Source organism: Paramormyrops kingsleyae, chromosome 7 (assembly GCF_048594095.1).
Source record: "Paramormyrops kingsleyae isolate MSU_618 chromosome 7, PKINGS_0.4, whole genome shotgun sequence".
Classification (NCBI taxonomy): Eukaryota; Metazoa; Chordata; class Actinopteri; order Osteoglossiformes; family Mormyridae; genus Paramormyrops; species Paramormyrops kingsleyae.
Window position 1 is genome coordinate 586,826 of NC_132803.1, and position 22,803 is coordinate 609,628.

The 22,803-nt window shown below is 49.0% G+C and overlaps 1 protein-coding gene and 1 non-coding gene across 6 annotated transcripts in view; both read left to right on the top strand.

The window, feature by feature from the left end:
- Positions 1–22,803, top strand: part of dennd1a (DENN/MADD domain containing 1A) — a 54,917-nt gene that overhangs the window by 23,804 nt on the left and 8,310 nt on the right. For 3 of the 5 annotated variants that reach the window (XM_072713882.1, XM_072713880.1, XM_072713883.1), the window contains 15 exons: positions 374–443; positions 744–824; positions 1,078–1,131; positions 2,957–3,067; positions 3,854–3,954; positions 6,363–6,408; positions 6,539–6,640; positions 9,003–9,128; positions 16,237–16,338; positions 16,457–16,544; positions 16,640–16,680; positions 18,617–18,688; positions 18,852–18,908; positions 19,293–19,424; positions 21,105–21,164. In XM_072713882.1, the coding sequence (XP_072569983.1) occupies positions 374–443; positions 744–824; positions 1,078–1,131; positions 2,957–3,067; positions 3,854–3,954; positions 6,363–6,408; positions 6,539–6,640; positions 9,003–9,128; positions 16,237–16,338; positions 16,457–16,544; positions 16,640–16,680; positions 18,617–18,688; positions 18,852–18,908; positions 19,293–19,424; positions 21,105–21,164 (1,243 nt within the window). The remainder of the gene's footprint in view (positions 1–373; positions 444–743; positions 825–1,077; positions 1,132–2,956; positions 3,068–3,853; positions 3,955–6,362; positions 6,409–6,538; positions 6,641–9,002; positions 9,129–16,236; positions 16,339–16,456; positions 16,545–16,639; positions 16,681–18,616; positions 18,689–18,851; positions 18,909–19,292; positions 19,425–21,104; positions 21,165–22,803) is intronic. The other 2 variants (XM_072713881.1, XM_072713884.1) reach the window with 1 other exon arrangement.
- LOC111859023 (U2 spliceosomal RNA) lies at positions 11,927–12,117 on the top strand. The gene has a single exon (XR_002841727.1). It is a non-coding gene; the product is annotated as a U2 spliceosomal RNA (small nuclear RNA).

Sequence of the window (22,803 nt, forward strand, 5' to 3'; positions counted from 1 at the left end):
AGGCAGCAATCAGGGATGGAGCAGGCAGGTATCTTGCTGCACTGGAATGCCCAAGGGTTTAAATGAGATGCTGATTGGTGAGCGTGTGGCTAATCAACCCCCCCCCCTTCTCTGCTATGTGGCTCCCTCACTGCCTGTTTGGTCTTTTTAATTATCTGTGGTGGTTGCTGGCGGCAGCAGCTTCCTCCTCTTCCTGTTCAGCCCTGAGGTTGGCGATAGTTGTTCCACTATTCGAAGCTCTATTGGGTGTTGGTGCTTGGGTAGCTGACTACGTCATGTGACTGATCATGTTGCCGTTCTGTTTCTGTTCTTTGGTGGTCGAAGGACATTCTCTGACGTCTGCTGATGATTCTGCTCCACTTCTCTTCCTCAGTTATCTGCCGTGGTTTGAAGTCTTCTACAAGATCCTGAATATTCTTGCAGACTACACTGTTAAAGGCCAGGTCTGTATGCACGCCAACCTCCCCAAGAATTTCAGTTTATAAAATCTGTTTTTTCTTACTAAATTTGCACTTTCTGCTGAATTATTAGTGTAATCTATGATTCTGTGTTTAGTTTCAAAATGATTCTAAGCTGTACGGGTTCTTCAAGGCCCTGAACTAGGACACCTTCTGCATTTTTTAATTGTTAAGGGAGTCAGGGAGCCTGACTGAGCAGGAGAATATTCAGTCGGCTTTCCTGACACTCTCAGTATCTTGCAGTATATTCTCTGAATATGTGTATGCTTGCATGTTGGATTTCAGGAGAACCAATGGAGGGAGCTGTTGGAAACGCTGCATTCCCTCCCCATCCCTGAGCCTGGAGTGCCCCTTCATCTCAGTGTGGTGGGTTTTCGTCCACAGACGTTCTGTACCAACATGAGTATGGGGGTCCTCGAGGATTAGTTGTCTATTATGTTACGCTATGCCAATGCCCACGGGCAGCTGTTAGTTAACCATCATGCCACCACGGTCTGAAATGCTGCCCATCACTGAAGTTATAGGTTACCTGCTGGCCAAGGTCAACAGTAAACTTTAATCAAAGCAGTTACTTGTTCACTTGTCATAATCTTGACTGATCCTGTGCCCCCTCATGCAGCATACCTACTTTACTGTGCCTGACCTCAGAGAGCTGCCCAGCATCCCGGAGAATGTGAGTGGCCCATTCATCACTCACCGCCCATGTTCCATGTTCTGGCTTGGTTAGAAGCCTTTGCGGCCTTCCTCGTCTTCCAAGGGATACAGAGAAGGGCCGACCAGGGACCATACTCTCTGGGGCTGGTTTCTGTTTACACCTTTATCAGAATCACAAATTCCTATTCTAGGACCATGCACCAGTGTCTACTGTGCATATCTTCTCCAGACCAGCTCCCACTCTACAGACACATAGGTTTCTCCCACACAGGTTTTCTGTCTTGTGGTTCTTTCAGGAGACTTCTCAGAGGTTCTCAGAGAGGTTCTCAGAGAAACTTCTAGGAAGGTTCCCAGGCAGCTTCTCAGAGAAGTCCTTAGGGAGGTTCCCAGAGAGATTGAGGGAGCTTCTCAGAGAAGTCCTTAGGGAGGTTCCCAGAGAGATTGAGGGAGCTTCTCAGAGAAGTCCTTAGGGAGGTTCCTGGAGAGATTGAGGGAGCTTCTAAGAGAAGTCCTTAGGGAGGTTCCCGGAGAGATTGAGGGAGCTTCTCAGAGAAGTCCTTAGGGAGGTTCCCGGAGAGATTGAGGGAGCTTCTCAAAGAAGTCCTTAGGGAGGTTCCCGGAGAGATTGAGGGAGCTTCTCAGAGAAGTCCTTAAGGAGGTTCCCAGAGAGATTGAGGGAGCTTCTCAGAGAAGTCCTTAGGGAGGTTCCCGGAGAGATTGAGGGAGCTTCTCAGAGAAGTGCTTAGGGAGGTTCCCGGAGAGATTCTGAGGGAGCTTCTCTCAGAGAAGTCCTTAGGGAGGTTCCCGGAGAGATTCTGAGGGAGCTTCTCTCAGAGAAGTCCTTAGGGAGGTTCCCGGAGAGATTCTGAGGGAGCTTCTCTCAGAGAAGTCCTTAGGGAGGTTCCCGGAGAGATTCTGAGGGAGCTTCTCTTAGAGAAGTCCTTAGGGAGGTTCCCGGAGAGATTCTGAGGGAGCTTCTCAGAGAAGTCCTTAGGGAGGTTCCCGGAGAGATTCTGAGGGAGCTTCTCAGAGAAGTCATTAGGGAGGTTCCCAGAGAGATTCTGAGGGAGCTTCTCTCAGAGAAGTCCTTAGGGAGGTTCCCGGAGAGATTCTGAGGGAGCTTCTCAGAGAAGTCCTTAGGGAGGTTCCCGGAGAGATTCTGAGGAAGCTTCTCAGAGAAGTCATTAGGAAGGTTCCCAGAGAGATTTTGAGGGAGCTTCTCTCAGAGAAGTCCTTAGGGAGGTTCCCAGAGAGATTCTGAGGGAGCTTCTCAGAGAAGTCATTAGGGAGGTTTCCAGGGAGATTCTGAGGGAGCTTCTCTCAGAGAAGTCCTTAGGGAGGTTCCCAGAGAGATTCTGAGTGAGCTTCTCAGAGAAGTCCTTAGGGAGATTCTTAGTGGTGTGAGGAGCAGTGTCTATGACACAGACTGTGTCATGCAGACCCACAAAAGTGTCTGGTAGGGCAGCGTAGTGGGGCATGAGATGGTCCCTTTATGTTGTCATATTGTGATCATGGTGATGATGTTGGCTTCTGTGTAGAACGACACCAGTGCAGCACCCTGACCTGCATTCATCATGTGCTTTCCTGCCTCCCTGGTGACATGAGCTGTCTAAACTGATGTAAACACATTGATACTCACACACACAATGTCCTTGTATTTACACACACAAGCACGTAGAAATCCAAAAATGCATCGGAAATGTCTCAAGTGGTTGCATCACTACTTAAATGTTAGAATTACAGAATAATTGGAAAATTCCAGTGACTGTTAGTCTATTCATGTAGTGTGGACTGCCCCTGCAGCTGACCTTCCCCCCCCACCCCCCGTCCATATCTATTTCCAGAGGAACCTGACAGAGTACTTTGTGGCGGTTGATGTGAATAACATGCTACACCTGTATGCTAGCATGCTGTACGAGCGCAGGATCATCATCTCCTCCAGTAAACTCAGCACTGTGAGTACCATGTTCAGCTTGTGTTCAGTTCCTTAAGCTTATTTAAAATGACCCCATTTCGCTGAGCACCAGGCTCAGCTCACTGTTCAGTTCCTTAATCTTGTGGAGGTTAGTCCTCCTCTGGTCTGCAGAGGGAGCCAGAGAACAGTCATGTTCACAGTGTATGGTTGTAATCAGTTTAAATTTCTCACAGCCAGGCGGTAATTTGTTCTGGCAAAAGATGTTTCAGCTTTCCCTCCTCCCTCTGCACCCTTGGCTGACACACCTGTATCAGCAGCCGCTAGAAGGCATGTCTCACCACACGCCACCTGTTTGCGGCTGTGAACGCAATTAGCCGGGCCTTCCCAACGGCGCCCCCTGTGGAGCATTGGTTGGTGCTGCTGCTGTCGCTTTCCCTTCAGCCAGTTCCTGTGTACCTCCCAGGGACAGATAGTATTACTTGTCAGACCGCGCCCCCAATTCAGAGAACAAATATTTCTTTTATATTTATTAAATGCTTATATCTTGAATCACATGTTTTTGAGAAAGCAGGGTCATACAGTCTCTGGAGCAGCTGCAGTTTAAGGGCCTTGCTCAGGCCCAGCAGTGACATCACTCTGTCAGTGGGATCATCCAATCACAGACACAGCACCATAACCCGCTGAGCCAATACCGTGTCTCCTTTATTATGAACCTTAATTAATTGTAATTCTTAATATGGCTTGTCATTGAATATGAATGCACAGAGCTGCAGGCTTCTGCGGTTCGAGCACTCGGTCTCCTCTGTGCCTTGTGTTTGTTTCACAGCTAACGGCCTGTGTCCACGGCTCTGCGGCCATGCTCTACCCCATGTACTGGCAGCATGTTTACATTCCCGTCCTCCCTCAGCACCTTATAGACTACTGCTGGTGAGTATGGAAGCCTGTCTGTCTGTCTGCCTGTCTGTCTGCCTGCCTGCCTGTCTGTCTGCCTGCCTGTCTGTCTGTCTGCCTGTCTGTCTGCCTGCCTGTCTGCCAGCCTGCCTGTCTGTCTGGCTGGGGTGGGTGGGCCAGCTGTTGTTTCTCTCTACCGCTCGCTGGTATCAGTCACCCCACTGGCCTTCTGGGTTTCTCTGATACCGGGCCTGTCTCTGGGGACCGGCTCATCTACCTATAGTGCCCCACCCAGAGCCATCCGGAATAACATGCAGTTGCAGCAAATTCTGTAAGTGTCACTGACATGGGACAAAATGGGAGTTTCTGTACCCAGACCTACAGCAGTTCGATATCCGTGTCAATTTTCACCCAGAATGTTCCAAAAGCAGTTTGTGTGCTTCTGCTCGCTGTACCTTTGCCTGATGCGTGAATGGGTTGGACAGTCCTCCCTCCATCCTGGGGAATGCAGCCCAGGGCCCCGTGCGATTCCAACCCCCCCCCCCGGTTTTCCCTCAGCAGATGTCCAGCCGCTTTCTAATGCGCTTTACTCACATAATTAGCGGATGGTGTGGACCTGCTAGACTTCCCTTGGGGGCTGTAGGGATAGTTCTAGGTGAACCTTCAGTTGGGTGGGATGGGGGGGTGGCATGGTTCCCCATCTAACCTGTCTGTGACGCCCAAATCCTCAAAAACAGAATAATAAATCAGCTTGGGCAGCCGAAGTGTAGCTGTGTTGCCAGGCTGCATTAATTTATGTCATGATTGCTCGTTAGTTCGTCTTCGTCTTCCTGTGGAGGTTTGTTCCTTACCAACGCCGTATGATCTGTCTTTAAAAATCCCTCTAGTGACACTGGTAATTTCCACAGATAGGCTAATTAACAATTCTGCACAAGAAAGCGATAGGTTAATGGTGCGCAGTGTAAGGCTCAATTAGTGTGATTCTCCCTGCTTATGTGGACAGTCATTAGCCTGCCTTTCGTGAATGGGATGGCGTGCCTCAGGTGGCTGCGCTTGAAAGCGTGCCTTTTTAATCTCCTGGCAACCTGATGGGCCCGGTCTTAATTAGTGGTGTTACTTAATTAGTGGTGTTATATTTGGCTGGGTGAGGGGGGCACAAAATGAGCCAATTATTTTGTTCATGTGTTGAAGCCCAGGCTTCAGTAACCCTCACTGTCCACCATCTGTGTGCTACACAACCGTGCCGTGACGGTTTGGACAGAGCGGGTCTGGCCATATATGTTTGTCTCCACGACGCCCTTTCAAGCCACATGTTTGTTTCTGTGTCAGTCTCCATGCTCAATGCTCTATTATATTGTTCGTTGATATCGTTCGTTGCGGTGTTCCTTTATGCTCATTTGTGTCCATCTGTTTCCATGGCATCCCATCATATTTGTCTGTCTGTCTGTCTCCACCACGTTCATTTATGTCCTTTTGCATCTGTCCATCTCCATGACGCCACTTCATATTTGTTTGAACCGATCTGTCTCCATGGTGTCTTTTGTTTGTTTGTGCCTCTCTCCATAGTGCCCCTTTTATGTTTGTATTTATCTGTTCCCAGAGCGCTCTTTTCAGTTATTGTCCCTGTCTCAATACCACCCCTGCATTTGTTTGCGTCAGTCTGTCTCCATGGCTTCTCTTCACATTTGATTGTATTTGTCTGTCTCCAAAGCACACCCTCAGGCCACATGTTCAGTTGTGTATGTCTGTTTCTGCAGTGCTTCTTTCTTTCTTTGTGTCCATCTGTGTCTATAGCATCCCTTTATGTTTGTTTGTATTTGTCTCCAAGACATTCTTTTATGTTTGTTTGTGACTGTCTTGTCACCCCATCATGTTCGTTTTGTATTTGTCGGTTTCCACCGCCTGCATTTATTCGTGTCTGTCAGTCTTCCTGGTACTTCATATTCGTTTGTGTCTGCTTGTATCCATGGTGCTCTTATGTTTGTTTGTGACTGTCTTGTGGCCTTTGTACCCCTTCATGTTCATTTGTATTTGTACCCCTTCAAGTTCATTTGTATTTACCTGTCTCCACTGCTTGCATTTATGTTTGTTTGTATTTTTCACTCTTCATGGCACCCCTACACATTCGTTTGTATTGGTCTGTCTCCAAGCTGCTCTATGTTTGTTTGTTACTATCTTGTCACCTTTGTACCCAATCCCGTTCATTTGTATTTGCTTGTTTCCACTGCTTTCATTTTATGTTTATTTGTGTACGTCAGTCTTCATGGCACCCCTTGACATTCATTTGTGTTGGTCTGTCTCCACTTTTATGCTTGTTTCTGTCTCTCCGTAGTGCCTCTTCATGTCCATCTGTCTCCTTAGTGCTTTTATATGTGTGTATGTTTATGTATCCACGTCTGCATATTACACTTTGCATATGTTCAAGTCTCTCTGTTCTCTTTCAGTGCCCCCATGCCCTACCTTATCGGAGTGCATTCCAGCCTGATGGAGGTGAGAGGCCCATGTCTCCTTGATGGACTGTTCTGTATCATTCTGATGCCAGGATTGCTGTCAGGGTTACGACGCAGCATAGCGTTGAGCGCCTGTTTGCTTAGCCTCTTTCTGCTCTGTCTCCTTGCAGAAGCTGAAGGGTGTAGCCCTGGAGGATGTGGTCATCCTAAATGTTGACACCAACACCTTGGAGACACCCTTTGATGACCTCCAAAGCCTTCCCAGTGATGTGGTAAGTGGAGTGCACCACAAGGCACTGTCTGTCCTCTCTGGTTGCGTCTTTCCAGTCCTGTCAATCCTCTCCTGTCTGTCCTTTCCTGTCCCATCAGTTCTGTCTCATCTTACTTGTCTTATCCTCTTTAACCTCTCCTGTCCTGTCTGTCCTCCCCACTCTGTCCACCACCAGCTTGTCAGTCTTCTCTTGTCTAACTCCTCCTGTCTAGTCTAGTGCCATTTGTTCTCTCATCTGTTCTGTCACATCTGTCTAGTCCAGTCTAACCCCTCATATCCTGTCTGTCCTCTCCTGTCTCATCAGTCCTGTCTCGTCTTTCTGGTCTTATACTTTCTAACCTCTCCTGCACCATTTTTCTTCTGCATTTCTGTCTATTCCGTCCTGTCCTGTCCTGTCTGTCCTGTACTCTTTGTCTTGTCTGTCTGGCTTTCTATCTTTTTGTTTATCTATTACTTATGCTTGTATTATAAGTATCATACTTCAGGCAAGTTTGTCACAAAGCACATTACATATTAAAAGTGGCAGATGTAAATAGAGTAATTAAATTACATAATCACTGACCCCTTCAAAGACAATAATAAGTATGACTATGAATTACTGGTGTATAAATGAGCAAAAAACCAGCAACACAACCATTGGCAGCCAATGGGGAAGGCCTTATCTGTAAACCACAGACTCGGAGTAAGGATGATGACGGGCCACTGTTTCAGGTGTTGGAGACGAGACTGAGACTGAGACCGTGTGACGACTGTCACCTCTGACCCAGTCTCAGTCTCAAAGTACAGACTTGGGGTGACGATGGTCCAGTCGTGCAGTGTTTGGGGCAGTGTTGAGTCCAGGCCGAAGTCGGCGGCCATGTTCGTCACATGGCAACGTCATGGTGATGATTACCTGAGCTTGAGGGAAAACAGGAAATATTGCCATACATTTCCCACACAGGCCCACATTTTGTACCCCATCACCCATCCATCCATCCACCACACCTGGTACCCTCATCTCCATCCCCTCTTCGCCCAGTTCCTTCCCCACACTCACACCTTTTGAGGCAGCTTCTACCTGCCTGATCCCGTATTGCTGGACAGCCTGGTCTCTTAAACCTTCTGTGAAGGTTCCTCTGCCTCCTCTTCTGCCATTGGCTTTCTCCAAGATGGAGAGCCAGGGACTGGGGAGGCTCAGCTTCCCTTAGATTAAATCAAATTGAACCGAATCCTCTTTAGCTGTTTTCGGATTAGAGAGACTCAAAGTACATGTAGTGGAGAGTGTGATGTCAGAACAACCTGCAGGTCCCTCATGCTCACCTTCACATTATAAAGGTACCAGAGGCCATACAGACTCTGCTGGTCCAGCTGTGGGAGACCAGAATGAGACCAGGCCACCAAAACCCACAGTGTATGTAAGCACTCCTCTCCTCCACCTTCATTGGAGTTGGGGGGGGGCTGTCAGTCTGCTTAATTAGCAGATGAAAGTCAGAGGGAGGGTCACAGTTGAAACAAAAATGTGCCGTAACTAGGGCTGGGTGATATCATATCGATATTATATCGCGCATGTGCAATAATCACCAGGGCTTCAGATGACAGGCGCAACATTTGGCCAAACGCCAGCTTTTCGGTTCTATACGGACATTTATTTATGCCCATAATTTGCTAAAAAGATTAGTAGTATGGCTTAAATATTAATGAGATGCGTTTTGTGATACCCAAAAGTTAGTAATCTGTATAAACTTTATGTTTCTTAAATTCGATTAGCGGAGCATCCCACATAATACTGTTTTGCTATACTACGGTTTGCTATACTACGGTTTGGTATGCAATATGCACTGAAGTCGCGGTGAAGAAGAGCAGCCACGACATCTTTTAAAAGAGGAGATCTTCTGGATAAACAAGGTAAAAAGACGTTGGCGGTGTGGTGGAATTTTTTGCAGTTCAAAGTGTTAAACATAAGGATATGCCGTATTTATACTAACAATGACTTTTGGGTGTCATACAAAGGCTCATTAATATTTTAGCCATACTACTAAACTGCTTAACAAGTTGTGGGTATACATAAATGTCCGTATAGCACCGAAAAGCTAGTGCTTGGTCAAATGTTGAGCCTGTCATCTGAAGCCCTGGTGATTATTGCACATGCACGATATAATATTGATATATCGCCCAGCCCTAGCCGTAACACACTTTAACTCAGTCAGTAATGTGATATGTGTAATTTTAAGTGTGCAGGTTGTGTGTAGTTTACGTTCAGTCCAGGGAGTACGCTCTGAGTGTATGCTTAGTGTAGGGAGAACGTTCCGAGTCTGTGCGCGGTGTGCGGAGAACGTTCCGAGTCTGCCCTGAACATGTGATCTGTCCCCCCCCCGCCCCCCAAGGTCTCCTCCCTGAAGAGCCGGCTGAAGAAGGTGTCCACCACCACAGGGGACGGCGTGGCCCGTGCATTCCTCAAAGCGCAGGCCGCACTGTTCGGAAGCTACCGGAATGCCCTGCACATCGAACCGGTGAGGGAGTGAGGGGCTGGGAATCATGGGAGAAATCTCATGTTTCTCTGTGTGTCATATATAAAATGTGCCTGTGTGAGAAATGCTTTGTGTATATAAACATGCTGCAGTGGGCAGCTCTGTGGCCTCACAACCCCAGGGGTGTGCGTGTGATTTACAATGCGTGTGTGCAGTTTGCCTGTTCTCCCTGTGTCACGTGGGTTTCCTCCACGTACTCCGGTGTCCTCCCGCCATGCAGAGACCTGCAGTTTGGCTAATTAGTGTATCTGAATAGTCTGTAGTGTGTGACTGGACTGTGTGATTCAGCCTGAGAACCCTGACTCTGGTGAGTCTTTGGAAGCAGGGTGGGTAAATCTGAGTGCTCTGATAATACTGAGGGGGGGTGTTTAGTGAAATATGAGCTTTCTGTCCTGGTGACCCATGTAAGCTGTGGGTTATAATGCAGACATCTCAGCGGGCTCCTGCACAGGACGGCCACAGTGTCTGTGGGTGCTGCTTGCCAGCCCCCCCCCCCCCCGCCCTCAGATGAGCGACCCCCAGCACAGCATGTTCAGTCATCACGCCATGTTCAGTCATCACACCACGTTCAGTCATCATTCAGATGTGTTCCCCAGAGGCTGGCTCAGTGTGATCCATCTCAAGCATGCCCCCAGTGAACCCCCCCCCATCTATATGCATATTTTAAAAGGGGCAGGTATGAATAAAAGTATGCATGCAGTGTTGCCATTACCATTATATTAGGGGGGCGCCCCGCCCCCCCTTGAAGGTCAAGTTAATTTTATTTAATTTTATTTTCTATATAGCTCCAGATCACAACAGAAGTCATTTAAGGTTACCTTTCCTATAGAATAGGTCTATACATTGTCCTTTTATTAAACAAACTAAATAGCCTTATGTTATTTATCTTATTTACACAACAGCTTGTTATTTTTGTCTCTACACGGTGGGGCGTTTACAATTCTCCTCTGCTCTCTGTATTACGCATGGCGGAGTTCCGCCCCGATGCGCGCACACAGACACGTGCACGCACAGGTGAGCACACTCCCACCAGCGGACAAAGCGCGCGGCGGATAATATGTCGCGTCAACCACCTGAAAAGTAACATATCTGCGTTTTTTAAACGCTCCCAGGGTGGTGAAAATGACAACACTCGCTCTCCTGCGAGTAGCAGTCGGAGTAGCAGTCGGAGTAGCAGCCGGAGTGGCAGCCGGAGTAGCTCTCCTATTCCGGGTCCAAGAACAGAATCTCAAAAACAGCCCAAATGCTGCATGCCCTGCCCCTAACAAGCAGCAGAAGTCCAATCACCACCGGGTGACAGGTTTTGACCCAGCTTGAGATCGCAGCCTAACTTATTTCACGGGTGCTGTGCTGTCTTATCAGACGCCCTTAGTGTATGCGGGGGAATTGTGGGCTGCGGGGTAGCCAACGTGAGCCCATTTTTTTTTTAACTAATTGAATAATAAAGGATTGTTATTGCTTCAGTTTGCCTGATTCTGAGTGGAGCGTTCTAACCTACCGGACCAGACCGGAGTGTAATTAAAGGTGGTGGCAGCCAAACCTGTTGTTCACCGAGGTTCCAATATCGCCCTCTAGTGGCAAGTGAATATTTATTACACTGTTCTGATGTTTAGTTCAGTTGCTATATTGACTGCTGTCGTTAAAAGAAACCCATGAACGCCATGAATCCTGATGGTGTCTGTCTGTCCCCCCCCTGTAAACCTAGGGGAAACACTGGCATCTGTGCATGTGTGTGCAGTTCGGAACATGCCAGTCTCGCTACTCAGCTGTCTACAGATAAATTCAACTTTTTATGAGATCAAGGTTTATTTATCCAGTATGGGGAGGTCTGGCTGCCCACCCCCATTCACCAGTGTTCCCTGATGGGATCCAAACCAGTGAGCTTCCACAAAATGCCATGCCTACTGAGAGAGCCAGGAGGAGGCAGTATGAGGGCTTTGTGATGCCCCAGCCTGGTCCCCGGGGTTTGTAATGAGAATGTTTGTGGGCGGTGCCCTGGCCACCCCTGTCCTACAACCCTCAGTGGCTTCAGCCCAGCTACTTAGCTGAAAAAGTGCACATTCCATTCTCAATCTGGGGCTGCACACCCCATTCTTGACACAACACTGCCCCCTAGAGGGTAGGCAATGAAAGTGACTCCTCCACAGAGTGAAAGTACATATTAGCCTAAAAACATGCATATATGAAAGTACCTTTTTACAGCATCTAGATGAACAACCTATTTCCTTTTTCTACATTAACTGTGTCATATTAGTAAGGTTTTCTTATTTTTTTTGTCGGGGTTCCCCAGCCTCATCATTAGCCCAGAGAAGCCTCAGGTGATGCCACACTCAGCCTCCTAAAGCCCTAATTAACCTCATTAATGAGCAAGCCTCGTTTTTACTAAGGGGCTACAGGTAGCAGCACCTGGGCTGTGTGTGTGTCTCCTGACCTGTGATTACACTGTACTCTTTGTTAGCATTTAGTGGCATCGCCATTTAATTGATGAACCAAACGCTTAGGGTCACCTTGCACAAGCTTCTCACAGTATGGTGCTGGGATCCCTTCCTGCTTTTGGTGACGGCTGGCTCAGTAGCGCCCCCTTGTTCAGACCTGCTTCTACACCTCTGTCCCCAATGACCGATGGCATTCGGCTCAGGCTTTTTGTGATGGCTACTCTAGTGCTTCCACTCTTTCCTTATGTCATTTTATTACGGCTTTGGAGGCATCCTTAGTATCACTGACCTACTGGAAGATAAAGTGATGACCAGGTTTCACCTTTCTGTCTGATGTCTTGAGGTGTCGCTTCTCAGCCTTTTGGCTGAGATCAAGTGTAGTATCTGTTCTTATCAGTTTAATATCTGATACGTCCCCCATGGAGGGGTCCACATATTAAACGGATTTTTGGAACAAGGAGCCGGAAGTGGGGCTTGCCCCGTCCGCTCCACGCATCGACCCGTATTGCAGTGCTTCTGGGAACGGTGCACCTCTACTGCCCAGTGCAGTTGGCGCCCTGGTGGGCAGTGGTGGCTTGATGGTTAGGGAAGCGCACTTGTAATTGAAAGATTGCAGGTTCGAATCCCTGACCAGCAAGGCACCACTGAGGTACCCTGACCAAGGTACCGCCCCCAAGCACTGCTCCCCGGGCGCTGAATTAGCTGCCCCCTGCTATGTCACGAAAGTCACATATGGGTCAAATGCAGAGGACACATTTCATTGTTGCGCACTGTGTGCTGTGGTGTGTTGACAATGACCACTGATCACCTAATTCTAATGGTTAGGGAAGCACACTTGTAATTGAAAGATTGCAGGTTCGAATCCCTGACCAGCAAGGCACCACTGAGGTACCCTGAGCAAGGTACCGCCCCCAAGCACTGCTCCCCGGGCGCTGAATTAGCTGCCCCCTGCTATGTCACGAAAGTCACATATGGGTCAAATGCAGAGGACACATTTCATTGTTGCGCACTGTGTGCTGTGGTGTGTTGACAATGACCACTGATCACCTAATTCTAATGGTTAGGGAAGCACACTTGTAATTGAAAGATTGCTGGTTCGAATCCCTGACCAGCAAGGCACCACTGAGGTACCCTGAGCAAGGTACCGCCCCCAAGCACTGCTCCCTGGGCGCTGAATTAGCTGCCCCCTGCTATGTCACGAAAGTCACATATGGGTCAAATGCAGAGGACACATTTCATTGTTGCGCACTGTGTGCTGTGGTGTGTTGACAATGACCACTGATCACCTAATTCTAATGGTTAGGGAAGCACACTTGTAACTGAAAGATTGCTGGTTCGAATCCCTGACCAGCAAAGCACCACTGAGTTACCCTGAGCAAGGTACCAATCCCAAGCACTGCTCACCGGGCGCTGAATTACCTGCTCCTATGTCACGATGTCACTTATGGGTTAAATGCAGAGGACATTTCGTTGTTGTCCACTGAGTGCTGTATGAACAATGATCACCAAATTCAAAATTCTAAAATTCAGATTTTCTAGATGGTCCTCCTTGTTCATGACGTAGTGTACTTTCTGAAGTGCACCAGGCCCTTTATCAGCTAAACATCCCCACAACGTAATGCTGCCACCACCACATGTTACATTTGGGATGGTGTTCTCTGACTCAAAAGCTTCACCCTCCCTTCTCCATGTAGAGTACTGTGCATTATTGGTAAACTGCTTGATTTTGTTTTGTCTGACCAAATGGCACAGCTCCAAAAGGCTAGGTTTTGGTGATGCACACTTTAGTATGGCTTTATGCTGATATAGACATTAGGGCCCCTTCCCTGTGTGAATTTGGTACTGATGTCTACTGCTCCTTCGCTAGTTCCTTTGTCGTTGTTCAAATGAACCTTTCAGAACAAAATTTTTTCAGCTCTGGGTGGGTCTGTGTGGTCCCTAGATATTTGTATTTTCATCAGGGCTGTAACGGTACACATATTCGTTGTGTATCATTGTGTACATCATTTTCGATTCTGTCCGCATGATGAAATGAATTAATACATTTACTGACATGAGTGGAACCTAAATTCACAAGTATTCATTTATTTATTTATGTTCAAGTGTATGTCCAACAGGGAAAACATTATGCTAATTGTGACTGTGAGTTGGTTACGGCTAATGCTGGTTACAGAAAATTTGAACCAGTTTGGGAACATTTTGGTTTCCCAGTAAATTACACCAGCACTGGAGAGAGAGTACTTGATAAAACCAAGACTGTCTGATGGCTTCTGTGATGCCAAGGTTGGATATGCTACTGGAAACACATCTGAGACATCATGTGAATTAGCGTGCAACCGGGGCAAGGCGAGTACAGCCTCTGCGAATCTGCAGTCTCCCCATGGCATTTAAGGGACTTCTGCCAGGAAGCTCAGACTGGCCCAGAAAGAAACCTATGACTGTAAGGGTGTTTATCGCTTGCTAGTGGAAAACATGGGATTTAGACAGGACTTACTTCATTATGATTGTTATGATGTTGTATTTTTTGTATTTAATTTGCATGTTGATTTTTATATTGTTTAAATAAGGTTTTGTTATTCAGACACATTGACAGACACCTTACCTTTGTGTTGTTGATCCTGATTGTGTTTGTGTTACTCCTAAGGAGGAATTGGAGTTGTGGTCCTCAATTTTTTTTTCTCGGACGTAAACGTTATGGGGCAGAGTTGCTTAGACTCTCCCACAGACACAGGCCCACTCCCACAACTCATAAATAACACAGTCAGTCAGAGGCATATGCTATAAAAACAGTACAGTCACACTGCGCGTACGCTATAAAAACACTGCAGGCACACTGCGCGTACGCTATAAAAACACTGCAGGCACACTGCGCGTACGCTATAAAAACACTGCAGGCACACTGCGCGTACGCTAGTGTTGTAGTTCTCGAGACCGGTCTTGGTCTCGAGACAAATTTTTTGTGGTCTCGGTCTTGTCTTGGTCTCGACTCTATTTGGTCTCGGTCTTGTCTTTGTCTCGGACATAGCGGTCTCGATGGGATGGGGAAAAAAAGAGAAAACTGCACATCTTCACAGAACAGTATCATTATTTATTATGCGCCTCAATTCAAATGCAACCAGTCAGATGCATCCATTTCAAAAACGTTACATTTTATACATTTTCTCCACGGACACTGCCAGTGCTTCACAGTCCACAAACATCATACACATCGTATCATACATCGGCAAAAAAATGTCCGAAAATGTCCGCGAAGTCTATAGCATAGTTATAATTCAAATAAATTAGGTATTTTACATTGATTATAAAGCACGGTCTTGGAGGTGCAAGTCAATCTGGAGGCTCATTCTCTTCAATTCAAAGCAAAGGATCATTACATAGCTGTATTCATAGCTTACCCGAGGCCTCTGTCCCTGGTATAAGAGACTTAATATGAACATCTTTCTGGTACATCCCATCTCTTTCCCTTGACGAGGTCTGATAAAATGGTTATAGGAGAGGATTGCTGAGAATATTATTTTCCATCAGGTCTCGTAACTATGACAAATCTGGGAGATTTTAAATCATATGGACATACGGACAATATAATTGAAAAGATAACATGAATTTGATTTAACGAGTAATGACACTTTACAGCAATGCCTTTTTTCTCTACAGTTGATCTGGGTAATGTGATGTCGATTCTAGCCCTAGTCTGTTTTCGGTCTTGGTCTTGGTCTCGACCAGTCTTGGTCTTGGTCTCGCCTTAGTGTGTCTTGGTCTTGGACTTGGTCTTGGTCTTGGTACCCTCAAGTCTCGGCAGTGTCTTGGTCTTGATACCCTCCGGTCTCGGCAATGTCTTGGTCTCGGTTTAGGCGGTCTTGACTACAACACTAGCGTACGCTATAAAAACACTGCAGGCACACTGCACGTACGCTATCAAAACACTACAGGCACACTGCGCGTAAGCTATCAAAACACTACAGGCACGCTGCGCCTACGCTATAAAAACACACAAAATAGTGAAACTTTATTCCTCCTGGCGTAATAGTCTTTTTGCTTACATCTCTATGGGATGCATAAGGCATATACAGGTGAGTGCAAGCTTCAGGGGGTGACACTGCACGGTTAGGGTTACACTTCCACTCCTCCAGAGCTTTGACCTGTTATTTCAAATCCAAGTGAGATTCTCTGAATTCCCATCTGAGGGTATGGATGGAAGGATGGATGGATTGATTGATTGATGGATGGGGGAGGCATGTGATATTGACTGGAATGTGGTTCTGGAACTTCGGTTGAGCGTGCTAAGGGTAAGATTGGGCTGGTGGTCTTTAGGACCACATTCCAAACAGCCTCCTTACCCTTCCAGGTTCTTCCTGCTGATGGAGGTTGTACCTCCCACTAGGGCCCAACAGCAGGGTCCCCAAACCTCCAGGCCCAGCTCTGGCTCATCTTAGTAGCTCCCCAGGACACCTGGTGTTGTGTGTCACTTAATGATGGAAAGCATGTGGGTCCAGTTGGAAGGAAAGTCACTGTGGCCACTCCCACCTGAGACCCCATGACTGGAGAGCCCACAGGAGAGAGTTTGTGAATAAACGTTTCCAAAGGTGTTTGCTTTTGGACCGTGTTAATGTGGGTGTGGAACACGTGGCTGACGTGTGTGAGGGTGTCGTCCCCAGGAGGAGCCAATCACCTTCAGCGAGGAGGCCTTTGTGACACACCGCTCCAGCTCCATGAGGCAGTTCCTGCAGAACGCCATCCAGCTGCAACTGTTCAAACAGGTACAGGGCTGCGTAGGGGGTGGGCTGGGGTGGGGTGAAGTGGGTCATGGTCTGGGCGGGGGTGGGGCAGGGTGGCCTAGGGGGTCCTCCTCACAGCTTCTTCCCTTCTTCCCTGAAGTTCATAGATGGCCGGCTGGAGCTGCTGAACTCTGGGGAGGGCTTCAGCGACGTCTTTGAGGAAGAGATCAACATGGGGGAGTACGCTGGTGAGGCCCTATATGGTGTAATGTTGCCACCACCCAGCCCCCCCCCCCCCCCCCCGAGAGATGTGCTCTGACGGCTCCCTTTTTGTCTTCCCTAGGCAGTGATAAGAGTTACCATCAGTGGCTCTCGACAGTTAAGGTCAGTGTGATGCTGCGTGCCTTACTGTACTCGGGGCATGTGTGCTCAGATCAGGCCCCGGGCCGTATGTCTGTGTGCTGCACTGTACTCGGGGCATGTGTGCTCAGATCAGGCCCCCGGCCGTACGTGTGTGTGCTGCACTGTACTCGGGGCATGTGTGCTCAGATCAGGTCCCGGGCCGTACGTGTGTGTGTCTCACTGTACTCGGGGCATGTGTGCTCAGATCAGGCCCCCGGCCGTACGTCTGCGTGTTGCACTGTACTCGGGGCATGTGTGCTCAGATCAGACCCTGGCCGTACGTGTGTGTGTCTCACTGTACTCGAGGCATGTGTGCTCAGATCAGGTCCCGGGCCGTACGTGTGTGTGTGTCTCACTGTACTCGGGGCATGTGTGCTCAGATCAGACCCCGGCCGTACGTGTGCGTGTTGCACTGTACTCGGGGCATGTGTGCTCAGATCAGGTCCCGGGCCGTATGTGTGTGTGCTGCACTGTACTTGGGGCATGTGTGCTCAGATCAGGCCCCCGGCTGTACGTGTGTGTGTCTCACTGTACTCGGGGCATGTGTGCTCAGATCAGACCCCGGCCGTACGTGTGTGTGTCGCACTGTACTCGGGGCATGTGTGCTCAGATCAGGTCCCGGGCCGTACGTGTGTGTGTCTCACTGTACTCGGGGCATGTGTGCTCAGATCAGGCCCCCGGCCGTACGTGTGTGTGTCTCACTGTACTCGGGGCATGTGTGCTCAGATCAGGCCCCCGGCTGTACGTGTGTGTGTCTCACTGTACTCGGGGCATGTGTGCTCAGATCAGACCCCGGCCGTACGTGTGTGTGTCTCACTGTACTCGGGGCATGTGTGCTCAGATCAGGTCCCGGGCCGTACGTGTGTGTGTCTCACTGTACTCGGGGCATGTGTGCTCAGATCAGGCCCCCGGCCGTACGTCTGCGTGTTGCACTGTACTCGGGGCATGTGTGCTCAGATCAGACCCTGGCCGTACGTGTGTGTGTCTCACTGTACTCGAGGCATGTGTGCTCAGATCAGGTCCCGGGCCGTACGTGTGTGTGTGTCTCACTGTACTCGGGGCATGTGTGCTCAGATCAGACCCCGGCCGTACGTGTGCGTGTTGCACTGTACTCGGGGCATGTGTGCTCAGATCAGGTCCCGGGCCGTATGTGTGTGTGCTGCACTGTACTTGGGGCATGTGTGCTCAGATCAGGCCCCCGGCTGTACGTGTGTGTGTCTCACTGTACTCGGGGCATGTGTGCTCAGATCAGACCCCGGCCGTACGTGTGTGTGTCGCACTGTACTCGGGGCATGTGTGCTCAGATCAGGCCCCCGGCCGTACGTGTGTGTGTCTCACTGTACTCGGGGCATGTGTGCTCAGATCAGGCCCCCGGCTGTACGTGTGTGTGTCTCACTGTACTCGGGGCATGTGTGCTCAGATCAGGCCCCGGCCGTACCTGTGTGTGTCTCACTGTACTCGGGGCATGTGTGCTCAGATCAGGTCCCGGGCCGTACGTGTGTGTGTCTCACTGTACTCGGGGCATGTGTGCTCAGATCAGGCCCCCGGCCGTACGTGTGTGTGTCTCACTGTACTCGGGGCATGTGTGCTCAGATCAGGCCCCCTGCCGTACGTGTGTGTGTCTCACTGTACTCGGGGCATGTGTGCTCAGATCAGGCCCCCGGCCGTATGTGTGTGTGCTGCACTGTACTCGGGGCATGTGTGCTCAGATCAGGCCCCCGGCCGTACGTGTGTGTGCCATTTGCATGTTCTGTCCATGTCCTCATGGGCTTGCTCTGGGTTCGCTGCTCCCCCCTGACTGTGCAGTGTGAGTACACCTCTCCATAGCATCCCGACAGCCCAGCCTGTCTGAAGGCTGTGCCCCCCCCCCCACCGCAATGTCCCCTTTGTGCTGATGAGCCATGTCTGTGTCCCTCAGAAAGGCAGTGGTGCCATTTTCAACACGGTGAAAACCAAGGCCAACCCAGCCATGAAGACTGTCTACAAGTTCGTAAGTACGACCCATTCCACGGTGACATTCTCTCCCTCCCCTGAGCCTCTGATGCATTCTGCTTATTCACTTCACCCCCTTCCCCGGGATTCGAACCTGTGACCATTGGGCCCACCATGCTGGTGTGAGCAAGTGTTGACTGGGTTGTGCTTTTCACTCACAGGCGAAAGATCACGCAAAGATGGGGATCAAGGAGGTGAAGAGCCGGCTGAAGCAGAAGGCACGTAGCACTCAGCCGCGAGAGAATTGCAGAGGAGTGCTATAGCCTGCAGGGGGAGCCAGCTCTGCTGAAGGGGGGGTCTCCCACCTACACCCATACGGCCATCAGAGCTCATACGCATGAAATAGTGTTTGATCCTTACTGTGCCAATATACATTTTAAGTGTAACTTTACTACCTTACACAAACACCCCTGGTGAACTTTACTAAGTTAAAATACAGGAAGCTCCTTTCCCATAAACAATGGTTAAACATCATTGGTGTCTTATTAGTGGGGAAAATCCTGCAACCTTTATATCAGCTGTTCTTATTGGCCAGCTGATGTGCCAGTCAAACCCTGATAGTCTGGCCCTGATCACATGACACTCCCATTCCTACTTTCCAGGATCTGACGGAGAATGGATACGGCAATGCTGCTGAGGACCTGCAGCCACGTGCAGCTGTGTCACCCTCTACTGACCGGAAGGAGTCCCGGACCTGGGATGAGCGCCGGCCAATCACTGTGCACTTTGGGCAGGTGGGAAGGGACCTGTGTAGGGCAATGCTTGGGAGGCTTGTGAGTGTGAGCGAGATGTGGGGGTGTGGAGAGTGCATAGGGACAGGGCGCTAGTGGGGTTCAAAGATGTGGGGGGGTGGGCAGGCGAGAGCATGGGTCTGCAGACATGGGGGCTGGGCGAAGAGGATGGATTTTTAGACGCAGGATTAGAGGGGCGGCGTGGAGCGGTGGGTCTGCCAATGTGGGGGCAGGGAGTGAGAGTGTTGATCCAATGATGTTCGAGGAGGGACAAGAACGTGTTTCCGAAGGGGCGGGGTGAGAGTGTGGGTCATCCGACCCTGGGGTGGGGCAAGAGTGTGGATCTGCTGACCTTGGGACGGGGCAAGAGTGTGGATCTGCTGAGCCAGTGATGGGGCAAGAGTGTGGATCTGCTGACCCGGGGGCAGGACAAGAGTGTGGATCTGCTGACCTGGGGGCAGCGCAAGAGTGTGGGTCTGCTGACCCTGGGATGGGGCAAGAGTGTGGGTCTGCTGACCCTGGGACGGGGCAAGAGTGTGGATCTGCTGACCCGGGGACGGGGCAAGAGTGTGGATCTGCTGACCTGGGGGCAGTAGGTCTGCAGATGGTTCTGCAGGAAGTGGGTCTGCAGATGCAGGGTTGCGGTAGGAGTGCAGGTCCGCAGACGTGGGGGTTGGTCCACACGTTATGTGATATACTATCAGCCTTAAGATCAGCTTGGGTGTAGGGAATGGGCTTCTCTTTGAGATGGTCTCTGGGGCCCTGGGCTCCCTCCCCTCTCCGCCGACATGCTGAAAATGATGAGCTGGGAAGTGTTCATTATGTTGGTACCGCCAGCCTCTCCCCATGCCCTCCTCATTAGCTGAGGTCTTCAGCATGAAAATTATGAAAATGTTTACCTGAAGGAGACTAAATGTTCATGGGAAGGTGGCAGCATTAGCCTGTACCGGTATCCATAGAGACATGAGGGGCGATTGGTTGGCCTGATGACCACTTGTTGATCTACTCATGACACAAAAGCCCAGGAGTTCGTGTGGTAGAGCTGAAAGGCACAGGCCATCCATCCATCCATCCATGTTCATTTATCAGGTTTTTTTCCTAAAATGTTTTTCCCACAATGCTTGTGGGGTGGGCTTCCCTCTGGCCATTGCCATTTCAGTGCAGATCAGTTTATTGGTCATGGTTAGGCTCTGTGATTTTGGGCTATGCATGTGGTTTTGGTTGGTGTTTAGGGTTCAGGTTAAATTTTCCAGGTGGTTAGACGTTAGAGGGTGGTTATTGCATATTTGCACTGCAGTTGCTGTAGTTCTGTGCATGTTGTTTGAGAAGATAATGGGCCTCACATTTTCGTATTCTGATCCTAGGGCAAATATTTCAATCAACTCAGGAATTTTAGGGGTCACTGAAATCTGAGTTGCAATACAGTCTGGTACCCTACTCTGTTCATTAGGTAGGAAACTCCCATGATCAAGAACATGATTCTGGAGTCAGTTCTGTTTTTCATGGCACCTTTCACAGCATGGCTTCTCAAAGGCCACCAACAGCCAAGGGTTCAGTACTTCAGATGTGATGGGTCACCTTGTGAAGTGGGCTGTGTGTCTAAGAGCTGTGTGTGTATGTGTGTGACCATCTTTGACCATCCCCTCCCTGCCTGTCTGACTGCTGGGTGTGTCTCTGGTGCAGCCTGCACGAGTGCCACCCCCACGGCCCCCTCCTCCCAGGCTCCAGCGAGACCCCCGTCCCGTGAGTACCCATCCTAGCCCCACCACTAACTCCCACAGGGGCGTATAGGAGCGTGTTACGTGCTGTGCCTGCCGTCAGTCACAGCTCATCTTAACACCTCCTCTCCTAATGGCTGGGGCCATCTAACCATCTGCTCTCTGCACACTGTGTGTGGATGTGGGTTGTTGAAGGTTGTGTTGTGACCTAGATTTCGGTGTTGCACCATGCCATAATTTAAACCCAACCTTCCCTGGCTTCCTGCCTGGTTCTCATCCACTAAACCCAATCTTTATTGGGTTCTTCCATGGTTATGATCCACTAAACCTAACCTTCCCTGGGTTCTCACCTGGTTCTCATCCACTAAACCCAGCCTTCCCTGGGTTCTTGCATGGTTCTGGTCCACTAAACCCAACTTTCCTGGGTTTTCACCTGGTCAACTAAACCCAGCTTTTAACAGGTTCTCGCCTGATTTTGTCCCACTAAACCCAATGTTCCCTAGGCTCTCGCATGGTTTTTATCCACTAAAACCAACCTTCCCTTGGCTCTTGCCTGGTTCTGGTCCACTTAACTGAACCTTCCCTGGATTCTTACATGGTTATTCTCCACTAAACTCAACCTTTCCTGGGTTCTTGTATGATTCTGGTCCACTAAATTCAACCTTCCCTGGGTTCTTACATGGTTCTGGTCTACTAAACTCAATCTTCCCTGGGTTCTTACATGGTTCTGGTCTACTAAACTCAACCTTCCCTGGGTTCTTACATGGTTCTGGTCCACTAAACTCAACCTTCCCTGGGTTATTGCATGGTTCTGGTCCACTAAACCCAACCTTCTCTGGGTTCCTGCCTGGTTCTGGTCCACTAAACCTGGCCTTTCTTGGATTCTTGCATGGTTCTGGTCCACTAAAGCAATCTTTAACATTTATTTCCTCCAGGGGCCTGTATCACAAAGTCAGACTCCTTGCTTAGTCTGATAACTTTGAGACTGAGTAGCAGTAACTCTGGCTCTTTGATATCACAACGCTGGTTCTCTTCATAGCAAGACATATCACTATGTTACTTCATGCTGCACGCCAAACTTCAGAACAGGTTATTTTTCTGGATCACAGTTCACAAACAGTGCTTAGACGAATCAAAGAGGAAAAAGTCTGTATAGTACCTGACATAACTAATGGGCTTCCCCAAACTCTGGAAATGGCTTGTCCGTGACAATGCTGTGATTGAGGTAAAGTTAGTTGTATATTTGATATTTAGTCTTATGGCTGAAATATCTTTCAACAAGGAAGCCAGGCAGGTTTTAATCAGACATCTTTGATGTCCACAGGCAGAGGTACACACCAGTCATTTTTGCATTTCGATCCCTTTTGCTATATCTGCTACATCTTGTTAATACCTACGAAGTGAGGCAATCTCTGCTGTAATGAGATATCGATTCAGCATTTTTAGTTGATAGCAACTCTTGGACATCCCTTGGTTTTCTATATTAATTAAAATTTGCCCAAAAAGTAATATCTTAATATTTGCATGTCTGCTCACGTTCAATGGCTGTTGCTCCATTATAGTCACTTGTGGTGAATGTAGTTATAAATAAAAATGTATAGAAATACATGATCTGGAAATCAAGTAGTGTGCATTCTCTCCATTGCTAAAACCGCACTTTGCTG